The following is a 12,907-nucleotide window of genomic DNA, read 5'->3' as shown; positions in this document are numbered from 1 at the left end:
ACTCATTCCTAAGTTTGGGGCTGTCTCTACTTAAAATATATCAAGCATAGGTCAGAGGAACTGGAATAGGAGTTAAACAGATTAAAAGTAAAGCCATAAAAGCAAGAGCCAAAGAGAAATATGATATAACTGTGTTTCTAAAACTAGCAAATGGGGTTCTGAGGCTTCTCGTCATACACTCTGGAGTGGAGAATGTATAAAGGAGATTGACTTGGGAAAATAAACAGTAGGAGTGTTTGGAAACTTTCAGAAAATCACAATAATATCTTAGCAACCTATAAAAAATTTGCTATTCAAAAAATAGCAACTTATTGAATGCTTACTATATGCCAGGAACCATTCTAAAATTTTTGTATAGGTTATCAATTACACACACACACACACACACACACACACACATACACACACCCCACAATGATCAACCTTCAGAAAGTAAAGAGAAAGGCTAAGGGTAGAAAATAATGTGACCAGATAACCATCTACCTAAGAAAAGAGTGTGGGAAGAAAGAAAATTTTAGAAACAAGACATAACCACCTCCTCAATGTGCTATGACAGAAAAATTTCAGAGTCAAAGTTAAGATGAGAAAAAGAATCAACAAATTACCATAATACAAAGTGAACAATACATGTTAATTGCCAATAATAGAAAGTGCATATGGCATCTTATTAAATGGGGAAGAAAGAAAAATAATCACAATCTTGGACTTGAAGATGTTTGGGTAGAACAGAAATGCTAAAGCTCATGAATGTGTATGAGAAGTGGGAGTAGAAATGACCAGAGGGTCGCTAAGGCACATCATGGAAGAGAAGGCAGAGAAATAGGAGAAGGCAAAAGAATAACAATTTCAGTTTAGACATTTTTGTAAGAGATTTATATGATAGAAATTTAATATTTGTAGAAGCAATGTTCATTGAGAAAAGATTTATTAATATGTATAACATGCAAACTATTTTAAAACAAGAAATTATAAGTATAAATTAGAATAATTTATTTAAAAACACTTTTTAAACGATAAAGTGCTTTATACATACAAAAGATACTTCTTGCTATGAGAAGTTATCACCAAAATGTGGGAATTAAGGGATTATTTGTCCATTAGGTTCAAATTGGGGTAGACACCTATAAAATATACAATGGTTGTATAATCAGTGTGCTATATATGAATTTTATCCTTGTGTGGCAAGTACAAAGATGGTTGGTCACAAAAAACTGGCTCTTTATACCTCAGAAAAGAACCTGTCCCTGATAGACTACTACAGCTGTAGCATCCACCTTTACCTATCTCTTACTATTATTCTCTCTCTGAGCTATTTTGGGCACGTTCATGGCTTTAGGTCACAATGTGACTTGACAAAATGTTACCATTTATGGTAAACTTGTTAATGAGTGTGTCTAGTAGGGACCTAGTAGAATGTTCAGTAAGATTTTTATTGTTGTTTGTTTAAACATTTTTTTTGATCTTTATTTATGTTTGAATGAAAGAGAGAGGGAGGGAGAGAGAGACACACACACACAACGCGAGTGGGGGAGGGGCAGAGAGAGAAGGAGATGCAGAATCCGGAGCAGGCTCCAGGCTCTGAGCTGTCAGCACAGAGCCCGATGCGGGGTTCGAACTCATGGACTGCGAGATCATGACCTGAGCCGAAGTTGGACGCTCAACCAACTGAGCCACCCAGTTGCCCCTGTTGTTTGTTTTAAAAAAAAAAATTGAAATTTTACAGACTGAGTTCTCATTGTTTTTCCTGCACATTGAAGAGATTTAAAGAGAGCCATTAGGATTTTTCATTTCCTTTGGCTAACTTCCTCAGTGTACCTCTTACACCCTTGTTTCTTAGGGTGTAAGTGAGGGGAATTAACATGGGACTAACTGCTCCATAAAATATTGAGAAGTCGCGGTCCCTGAGTTCGAGCCCCGCGTCGGGCTCTGTGCTGACAGCTCAGAGCCTGGAGCCTGTTTCAGATTCTGTGTCTCCCTCTCTCTGACCCTCCCCCGTTCATGCTCTGTCTCTCTCTGTCTCAAAAATAAATAAACGTTAAAAAAATTTTTAAAAAAATATTGAGACGAATTTGTCCTCTTCCTGAGATTTCTTTGAGGTTTCAGGTACATGTAGATGGCTATACCATTAAATATGTTGACCACAGTTAGATAAGGTCCACAGGTGAAGAAAGATTTGAGGCTGGCCTCTACAGAATGGATCCTCAGCACAATAACCACAATGTGGAAGTAGGAAATAAGGATGATAGTGAAAGGCAAGGTCAATATGAACACACTGATAACCAGACCCAGAATCAGACTGACAGGAGTGTCTGAGCAGATGAGCTTCAGCGGGGCCTGGATCTCACAGGTAAAATGGCTGATGGCATTCTGTCCATAATAACAAACAGGAATTGCAATGAATGGTAAGACTGCTACTAAGAATGCACTTGCCCAGGTTCCCAAGGCCAACTGTACGCAAACTTCATTATTCATAATGGTGGTGTAATGCAGGGGATTGGAGATTGCAACAAACCTGTCATAAACCATGACAGCATGGAAGAGACATTCTGTCATCCCTGGAAAGAGGGATGTGGTCATCTGGGCATAACAGCTGGTATAGAAAATAATGGGGAAGTCCCTGAAGCATTGGGCCAAGACATATGGTTCCCAGCTGGTGGAGTAACAGATATCAAGGAAGGATAAATTACTGAGGAAAAAAATACATGGGGATATGAAGTTGAGAATCCCATCACACTACAACAATAAAGTTATTCCCAAACATTGTGACCAGGTAGAAAAACAGCAGTCCCAACAAGGGAGCCTGGGTTTGAGGTTATTGGAAAAATTTAACGAGGATGAATTCAGTCACCTCAGAGGCATTGTCTGTCTTTAGACTGCCCATTTAGTCATCTCAAGTACTGGGAAAGTGAAAATGTAATGTAACCTATATTAGGAAATAAGAGGAATAGCATCTCAGTAGCCTGTTAGAGTTCATGCTCTAGACTTCAGATTAATTGTTATGTGTCATTTGTTTTACTGAGTTAGACTCAGCTGCTCAAGTATCCAATGATGAAAATACAGGTTCTCTTCGTTTTCCTATCTTATGGAACCTTGTGAGGTTAAGTTGTTTGGACTGTGTTAGATCCCCATTAGAGGTACTTACACTTGATCAAGTAAGACCGTCATTAACATTGAGTTAAACAGAATTATTTCTCTCATAAAGGGTCATAGCTAGATGACTGACTTTATTCTTGACCAAAAAAAAGAGGCAAGTATCTACATCTCCCCACCAAAAATGCACATTTATAGACAGCTCTATTTAAGTTGGCTCACTGATTAACAAATAATTTTTAACTTTAAGCTCAATGATATAATTGTGAATGCTTGAAATGCTTATTTGCTTTTCAACTCTTTTTTTTTTTGCTTCTTACATGTCATATTAAAACCACATATGGATGGTAAATTAGAAAGTGTATATGTAGCTAAAGAAATCACTCAAGTCAATGGAAAAACAACACCAGCCAAAATGACATGAAATAAATGAAGCAACTTGTGGATTTACTAAAACATCACTCTTTGTTCAATTGTTCTGACATATATCTTCAATGACAGAAGCTTACTATGTTCAGATACTACCATCTCCGTATAATACAAACAAGAGCTTAAAGGGTGATGGGAAGATTGTATTAGATAAAAGGATTTTATGAAGACAATCGTTACTGGAAATTTTGAAGAGAGATAAGTCAAATTTTGGAATGCATGTTTCCAGAAGTGTGAAAGAAAGAAAGAAAGAAAGAAATAAAGAAAGAAAAAGAAAGAAAGAAAGGAACTGAGAGAGGGAGGGAGGGAGGAAGGAAGGAAAAGACAGAGCCTTGTCAGTTTTGTGAGATTTCAGTAGGGAGTGAAACAGATGACCCATTGAAATCTATTTTGGCTGTAGGATTTTCTTATTTAGACACAGAATCAAATCTCTCCATATCGTATTGTTGTATTAGTGCTGCATATAATTGGGTAATTCTTCATACCCAAAAAGCAGAATGTCAAAATACAGAAAGAAAGTGAGGGAGTCAGTGGAATCTAAGCCTAAATTGTGGTTCAGCCACTAATAAGCTGCACAATCTTGAGAAAGTCAGTTTCCTTATATATTTAGTGGGAATATCACCTGGTTTCTTGCAGGATTGTTCTAAGAATTAGATAAGATTATGTCTATAGAGAACCTAGCACAGTGCCAGGCACAATTATTAGCTACATAAGATACGTTAGCTCCGTTCCCACTTTCACATCCCATGTAGACCTTTCCTTCTGCTTGAATTTCATCCTTGTAAACATGTGCCAAAATGTCATTTCATCCCACCTTTACTTGCGATATTATCACATTATTAGAAACAATACCATCTGAAGTTTTAGGTTTGAGTAACAACGAAAGAAAGTTTGACTGTGTAAGTCATTAAAATTTGTTCCTGATGGTAGGCGGGAAAAGACACATAAAAAGATGAAAATTACTCACTGACTTAGGGCTGGAGGACAGCAACAGAGAAGTGCACCTCATTCATAACAGAAGCATTTTGCAGTTGGCAACACCCCCACAAATGACTAATCTCCAAGAAGAAATTTGATTCCTTCAACTGCGAGGAAAAGAAGTTTAATACAAGCAGCTGTGGTAATAAATCTTCCTATCAGTTGTGGTTATAAGGCTGGAAAATCTTGAGTTAACTGTGCTGGTGAATCATGCACATTTATTTCTACTTGTTAAATGTATTTTTCTTTTATTTACACAGAGAAGTCTTGTAATGAGGCTACCATGAAAGGTTGGTGTCCAAAAAACAATAAAGAAATTCATTGTCTAGCATACATAATAATAATATAGTTCATGCCAGTTCATGACATGCAATTTTTCTTTGCCTGCACAAATATGAAAATGAAATTTCTTCTTGAAGTGTCCAAAATTCTGTTACTTTGTTCCAAGCCACAGAAAAATAAATTGAGGAGATGTCCTTTCTGAATACATCTAGATATTTTTTTAAAATATTGGTGTTTGCCAAAAATGTATAGTGTACTTACAGACCAAAAATATTTAAGTAGCGTTAAAAGAAGGCACAATTCAAATGCAAGAAGGAACCTTGGAAATTTGGATAATCTTGTGGTGGTTTTAAATTCATGACCTCAGTCTTGAAGAATAGTTTCCACTTTTGGGATTTAGGAGGTATCCTTGTCTAATACAAATAGAGAGAGAAGGCAAAGGAGGAAGAAGTTTCTGCTATATTTAGCTCATTAAAATAATGGTCACTTTCCTCCTAATCTGGTTTATGAGAATTTCAGTGACCATTCCATATAGCAGTGATTTTGGTCACTGAATATAGTGGTGTTGGGGAACCACAGCCAGTCTTCCTCAAAGAGAAACTTCATTCTCTCTGAGCAGTTCATCATTAATTTATTTTCTTTTCTGCTAGCAAGTTAAATGTTCAGGTAGTGCTATGAAGAATTTATATTGAGGAATTTTGGAGAACAAGATGTACAACGTAGGATGATTGCATAACTTTTGCGTTTGCCGGGTTCTGCAAATGATAACGCTATGTTGGTCAATCCAGTTCTCTTTCAAGTATGATTGTTGGATCACAGAGGTTAGGTAAAGTTTTATTTTTATTTAGTTTTTTTTTAACTCGAAGAATTTAGACCCCATATCATGGAAGTAAGGCTGAGTGTACATTTTGGAGTTTGTAAGCCCCTGGATTTAGTGACCATATCTGAGTTGCTTCTGTTTTCTCTGGCATTTCCTTGCACAGAGGAAAGTCTTGAAAAATGCTGAAATAAAAGCTTTTGATGTCACTTTGACTAAATGGATTCTTCCATTCAGGTATTTTTATATTGCATTTAATGATACTGTTTGGGGCCATCTGGCCCTGAATATCTTTTTTCCCCTGAATTTGTACTTGTCAATTTCTTGGTAAAAAAAAAAAATATTGTGTTGACTGACAGGACTGTAGAAAGACGACAGGAGAGGGGACTTTCAGCCAGATAGTCACTTCTTACTGGGCATTTGTGGGTCACTCCTTCCATAGAGGGTTGATGGTAAGGTTCTGCCTATGTGAGATACTCATTCCTCAAGATTCTATTCTAGGGACTTTCTCACCCCCAAATATTAAAAAAACATATTAAACCTGGATGGAAATCTGCAAAATATGAAGGAGAATAAGATGGAGAACATTTGCAGGAGCATACAAATTGGGAGAAATTGCTGTGCCATCCATGAAATATTTCACAGAGGACATGGTTGATGCTTCCCTAATGAAGATTACAGAACTGGCATTAGAGGCAAGCTACAGTAGGAATGGAAGGCTTCAGCTGTCCAGGCATCTGATAGAAGTCTCATTCCTCTGAAAGCAGAGCCTCTGATAAATTTGGGATTTGCCTTAGTGACAATTTCATTTCTCAGAAGGTTAAAGAAGCATTGAGGGGAAATGATGCTATGGACTTAATTATGATGGAATGGACCAGAATCTTGGGAGAAAATAACCATATACTTTAGGAGTCCATAATGGAAAGAAATTCCATGGCCAATGTTTCTAAAAGGGAAGTTGGCTGTGGGGACATAGATACATTTTCTCTGAATCTTTTAATTTCAAATTTCTTAAAGTCTCTGATGATAGTTTGACCAGAGACAGATAATCACAAGAGATTTAAGATGAAAACAGACTTTTTTCATGTTAAGTACACAGCACAGAGCATGCAAGTGGCACAGACGCAGCTCTTCTGGGTGTAGACAATACTTATCGAGCAATCTCATAAGGCCTAATTGACAGCAACTTTCTTGCCTTATAGCCGGAGTCTACTAGACCCAATCCCTATAGCATACTGATCTGTGTGGCCTACTCTGAAAGTTTACCAGGTAACTGAATTTTACTTATCTTGTGGGTATTTTTTCCTCAGAGCTTTTTGGTGTGTACATGGGAGGATTCAATCGAGGCTTCGTGGTCATACAGAATAATTCATTCGTTTATCCATTCAACACATATTTATTGATTTCTTACTGTGTGTCAGTTCTGTTCTATTTGCTGAGGATGTAGCAATGAACAAAAGAGACAAGAGTTCCCTTCTTATTTAACTTCTATTCTGTGGGGATGAGACAGAAAACAACAAGTAACAAATAAAGTAATTCAGATAGTAATAACTGTTAAGATGAAAGTAAAAGAGGATGATATGAAAGAACAGTGGAACAAGATTGTTATCATGGATATTTGCTTTTGAGGAAAGTGATGTTTGAGTGGGGACCAAAATGACACAAAGTAACTATGTGAAAATTTAGGGGAAGAGAGAATACGGGAGAGGGAACAGCAAGCGCTAATAAGACTAAGGCAAAAACAAGTATAACTACTTGCTGGATAGGAGGTAAGTGTAGCGAAGCTCAGTGTAGGGTGACCAATCATCCTGGTTTGTCCTGGACGTTCTCAGTGTTACCACTGAAAGTCTAATTCATGTCCCATGAAATTCTTCAATTCCTGTGTAAGATTTAGGATTACTGCAGAAACTCATTAGTGATAACAACCTCACAGAATGTATTCTCCAAGTTAACCATGGTCCTTCTCTCTCAATTCAGATGATATAGTTTGTTCTAAGACCTTTCAATTACAAACCCAGATCTACTCCTGATTTTTTTTTCCAGTGTCCTCTTGAAGAGTCGTCCTTTGAACCATAAACCCTTCTGAAATCATGGATTGACCAGTGTCCATCATGGAGAAACTACAAACTGTGGCAGCATTCTTATACTAAGTGATCCTAGGATGGCCAGTTATTTTTTTTAGTAGTATGTTTAGCAAGGAAGTAAGGCCCCTAAACCTTGATTTTTCCACAGAAACTACTCTCAAAACAATTATATCACTTCTTGTGACTGACTGCACAACTGGTTTTCTTTTAACCTCAAGGCTCAGCTTTACCATTTGCTAACCAGTTCTTCATCTTGTTCAGTTTGGCCCAGAGTTCCCTTCCACTGAGGTCCTTTTGAATGCTAATTCTGGTATCCAAAACTTCACCTAAGTACTTCTTGCTTTTTTTGTATCACCCAAAAATTGGCACATTTGCCCTCTGGATTTTTACCAAAGTCATTTGATAAAAGTGTTGAACACAACAGGGTCCTTGGCATGTCACTGGAGACATCCTTGCAACATAGCATTAATCCCTTAATCAATATGTTAGGAGAAATTTGGGTAGAAATTAAGTCTTAAAATTTCAACCCTACTACGTTACCCATGATTTGGGATATCACATGTAATAATGAGGCCAAAATATTGCTTGAAGATAAAGTTTCTCTCACTTGCTCTTACAGATTACTGGCAATAAAAATGATAATACTGGAAATGTGGCTAGAATAGGTGAACAACACTAGGTACACCTAGAAGGGAGAGAAAGAGCCCTCAATGCTGGTTCACAGAGCTTACCCTTTGGGAAAGACCAGAAGAGGAGGGGGCTTGAGGAGAAATGAAGAGTTAAATGTCTTAGCTTGTTATTAAAGGTTTTTGTACTAATGCTACAGCCATAGAAAATATATAAACAAATGGGTGTTATTGTCTTCCAATAAAACTACAATTAAAAAGAACGTGTAGTGGGCCAAGTTTGATGGCTGGGCTGTAATTTGCCAGCTTCAATTTTAGATGATTCAGAATCACCTTTATAGAAATATCCTCGTCCATGTATATTTTAATCCGAGCGCACAGTTTCCCCCCACCACCCTTGTCTCCTCTGTTAAGTTCTTCCATTTCTGAGCTTCAGAAATAGGTTGGGGTCTCCTTAACTGCTGTTTTGTCCTGATTTCCTTTCAGGTTTACTTCTTCCAACCTTTCTCTTTTATGATCTGAAACAGGGACTGGTTACCTTTTTTTTTGTAATCAGTCATGTAAAGGATATTTTAGATTTTGTAGGCCGTAGGTCTCTGTTGCAACTGGACTGCTTTTGACCCACATGCTATAGTTTGCCAATTGCTGATGTAGATGGGATGCTAATTATTCTTGAAATCATGTCCTCTAGCCTGCACACCACCTTGCATTTGCTTTTTGCATTATACTGATTGGGAACTACCCAGCCCAATGTTATTCCATTGTTATTCCTGTACCCAGCACAGGTCACTGCAAACAGTGGTTCCTTATGCATACACAGGTCTTGTGTCCTGCTTCTAACAGCACTCCTCCGTGATACCCTGTGTCCTCTGAATCCCTCCAAGAACTGAGGCCTAGAAACAGCCTGTTGATCTGACACTCCCCAATCTCAGAGTTCTCTAGAAGGCTGCTTTTAAGCCTGCTGGTTTTCATATGCCCTGCCCCTGGAGTGACATTTCTGCCAATTTAATTATGAGGTGATGGCAGTTAGCAGGAATTAGCACCCATCATGTAAAAGTTCAGGTCCTTTCAGTGAATCCAACTCATACCCGGACACATTGACAACCATTTGCCAAAACAGTCTAATCTCCTCTTGCAGCAGAGGTGATGAGACTCCCTGGGTGACCAAAGGCACTGCCGGCAACAGGCACTTGGTAAGAGCCATGACTGAGAGGAGAAACTCAGGAGTAGGACGAGGGATCCCTGCAAGATGATCAGTCCAAATGACTGCTTTGTCTAAAAGGAGGAAACCAAGTAGGCATATTCATTGTTCATGTCCCGCTTGAATTTAGATTGACAGCTACATTTTTTAAAATGCACAGAATTCTTATTTCACCCAAAGTTTAGATTAATTAAAACATGAAATTCTACAGGAATAGACAGAAAAAGACAAATACTTTATGATCTCACTTATATGTGGAACCTAAAAAAAATTAAACTCATAGAACCAGAAAGTAGAACCATGGTTACTAGGAGGTGGTGGGTGGGGGAAATGGGGATATGTTGGTCAAAGGGTACAAATTTCCACTCATAAGGTGAATATGTTCTGGGGACCTAATGTACAGTGTGGTGATTATGGTTAATAATACTATGTATATATTTGAAAGTTGATAATAGAGTAAGATCTTAAATGTTCCCACTGCAAAAAAGAAATGGTAATTAGGTGACACGAGGGAGATGTTAGCTAATGCTATAGTGGTAATCATTTTTCAGTATATAAGTGTATAAAATCATCAAATTGCAGACCATAAATTTAGACCATGTGGTAGGTCAGTAATATCTCAATAGAGCTTGGAAATTATAAATAAATCCACATCTTCCTCAAATCTTAATTCAAAGAACAACTTAGTCTAAAAGTGCTGAGGCCAAATTTCTTGTCCTGGTTTTGCTAGAACATGCTGAACTTTAGGTTCCTCTTCTATAAAGCAAATGGATCTCACTATGGACAATTTTTGTTCCTAATCAACATTTTCTCCAATCAGTAGAGAAAACATGGAAGCCATAGAAAACCATAGGTAACTGAACAAAACCACAGAGAATTCCACTGTTTAGTTGTGACCATTAACAGAATTTGGGCTCTTTCCCTGTTCCTATGCTATTTTCATAGTCATGATGTCAGCTATACAAAATGTGAACTGCTTTCCCACTCAAGCATTTTCCCGTGGCACTACACAATTGTTCAGGACTCTTCTAGCTCTATGATTTCAGGTATGTTTAGTTTCTTATGGTCAATATAAAGTCCATAGAAAATCATGGTGAATATTTGATTTTTTTCCAATAAGCAAGTTAACATAAAGCTTTTCATGGAAACTAAATGGAATAACTGTAATAATAAATTATTGGTAAACTTATAAGGAATTATTAAAATCCTTTATTTATACTTGTTGGCCCTCGATTCGACTGTAGCCTAATGAGCAGTCCAGCATGGTAATTTAAAGAACAGATTATACCATTCCTTTCTCCTCCAGGAGAAGCAAGTGATCCATAAGACTAGAAGTTAGCTGTTATGAAAATTACTGGAGATGAATATAATGTTTAGAAAACATTAACTCTGAGTTAAGAAGTTTAGAGGCTAATTTTAGCACCTGTCAAAATAATGAAACAATATTGCTATGTAAGATAGCACCATGGCTGACTTTGGGAATGAATTATGGCAGGCTTTATGTGACAATAAAACAGTACTGAGAAACCAATAAAGCAACATTGGAAATTTGGAGTTTGGCCAAATATTGAACAACATCTCCTACATACGAGGCATTGGCTCTGGGCAACGAAAGTACTGTTATTGCTTGTAGAAACTCACAGTTGAGTGATGAGATGAGGGGTAATATTTTGACACAGCTGTCTTTAAGGTGAGGTGCAGAGTAGTAAGTGTCCTGGCAGACAGGTACTTGAGGGGTTATAGGAGTTTCTTTCTTCTGTTGACATGAAAGAATCCTTGGGCTGAATGAACAGTATCATATATGAACACATATGCTTTCCTTTCATTTAGCAGAGCCCTGAAGTTAATTCCAAATGTAACTCAAAAGCAGCAGCAACTTTACTAAATGGGGAGAGGAACACTCCCAAAGTCCAATTATTAGAAAAGGTCAGGGACAGAGGTGGAATCACACCTGCCAGGGAACACAGTATCAAAGGTTTCAAAGTTGCAAAGGGAAACCATTTCGAAGCCTCCAGGATTAGGTCCCAGAGAGGCAATTAGAAGGCCGTTCACATGAAAGAGTTCAGAAGTATTTACAGGAACATGCCCAAGAGAAGGAGTTTATTTCCAGACTACTAACACTAAAGTTGCTTTCCTCCTTAATTAAGTCTCTAGAACTTTGGAAACAAAATATTTCATTACCTTCCTGGCATGGCCTTAAATGGCATGGGAATCCAACATTTTCACCTCAGTGCTACCAAGTGCCGGGATAATAGGCCAAGCAAATCTGCAGCAGTCACCTGGGTGATTCTAAATATCTGGATGGTTGACAAAAAGTTTAATCTGATGTCAACATCATTACCTCAAGGTAACATAGTCTGACTCCTCAGGTAGAACTCTGGTTCCCTTTTCTTATGCCCACACTTATCCTTCGGTGTTTTACCTATCTGTTTGCTTCTGTATCTCCCCCACGGGGCCTAATTTTAGGAAGGAAGACACTGTGTCCTTGCTCCCAGTTGTTTCCACAGTGCCTAGCACAGTGTTTGGAGCATTACTACACACTCAGTAAATATTAGTCAGATGAAAACACTAGGACGACGCGTGGTGGGCCATCACTAAGTGGATACGGTAACACTAAGGTAAGGCAGTGGAGAGAGAGCTCTGCCAAGGGTCAGCCGATTCCTTGGAGATTTGCCTACGTAGGTGGCACCATAGCTAGAGCTGCCCCCCTGTGTAAGGACTCTTTCTGTATTTCAGTTGACGATGATCAGGAACGATGGGGCTGGGGAAGCCAGCTGGATTGATAATTCTGATACCATTTTCAGACCCGAACGAGGACCTTGGAGCCCATGTGGTGCCACTCCCACATTTTAAACGTGGAGAAACTGGGGCACAGAAGGCAACAGCTGCTGTCCCTGAGGCACTAGCTAGCAGAGGACCCTTTCACACCCATGCCTCCAGACATGGTCAGTGCTCTTCCCTCTGCAGTCAGCTGCCTCTCCTAAGGCCTGAAGGTCAACAGCCAGCGTTTCAAGGGCAGCTCCACAAAGGACATGACCACGCGGGCTCTGGGAGATATCTTCCCCTTTCCCCACCTCAGTTTCCCCACTGGGAAAATCAGCCTTATAACGTGTGACTCCCGGGGCCATGGTGAGCTAGCCTTAGAGGAAACAGTGCTTGGAATGTTCCTAGCGGAGTGCCTGTTACATAGCTGATTCCCAGCTCCTGACTCCCTTCTCCTCTACCCGGGCACATGAGGCCTTTCAGGACATGCAGAGATGAAGAGTGTCTTTCGTGGTTGGGAAGGGTCAGCTGTGTAGAGGGTCTCGGCTGCTCAGACCCGTCTCATCCTTCAGGAGACAAATTTGGAGCTCAATCCTGCATCAATGTGCTCATACTCAGAGACTCTCCTCCCTGCTCA

At 38.8% G+C, this 12,907-nt stretch overlaps 1 protein-coding gene across 1 annotated transcript; it reads right to left on the bottom strand.

The window, feature by feature from the left end:
• Positions 1–143: 143 nt before the first annotated feature.
• On the bottom strand, positions 144–11,508 carry LOC109253703 (olfactory receptor 13H1-like). Its single transcript, XM_053891976.1, has 4 exons — positions 11,463–11,508; positions 9,395–9,581; positions 2,066–2,686; positions 144–180 (listed from the first exon to the last, which is right to left on the bottom strand). Exons 1-4 carry the CDS (start codon positions 11,506–11,508, stop codon positions 144–146), a joined length of 891 nt encoding a protein of 296 aa, XP_053747951.1.
• Between the last annotated feature and the right edge of the window lie 1,399 nt (positions 11,509–12,907).

Source organism: Panthera pardus, unplaced genomic scaffold (assembly GCF_024362965.1).
Source record: "Panthera pardus isolate Hobbes unplaced genomic scaffold, ASM2436296v1 HiC_scaffold_27, whole genome shotgun sequence".
Lineage (NCBI taxonomy): Eukaryota > Metazoa > Chordata > Mammalia > Carnivora > Felidae > Panthera > Panthera pardus.
This window is presented reverse-complemented; position numbering and strand designations above follow the sequence as displayed.

What these genes read in the sequence shown, in the direction of transcription:
- LOC109253703 (XM_053891976.1), bottom strand. Translation starts at nt 11,508, where the DNA reads ATGGTTTCCCTTTGCAACTTTGAAACCTTTGATACTGTGTTCCCTG. An exon ending in CTTTGATACTGTGTTCCCTG is followed by an intron (nt 9,582 to 11,462) that starts GCAGGTGTGATT and finishes TCCTCCTTTTAG; the next exon opens with ACAAAGCAGTCATTTGGACT. An exon ending in CTCAGGAAGAGGACAAATTC is followed by an intron (nt 181 to 2,065) that starts GTCTCAATATTT and finishes TCTCCACTCCAG; the next exon opens with AGTGTATGACGAGAAGCCTC.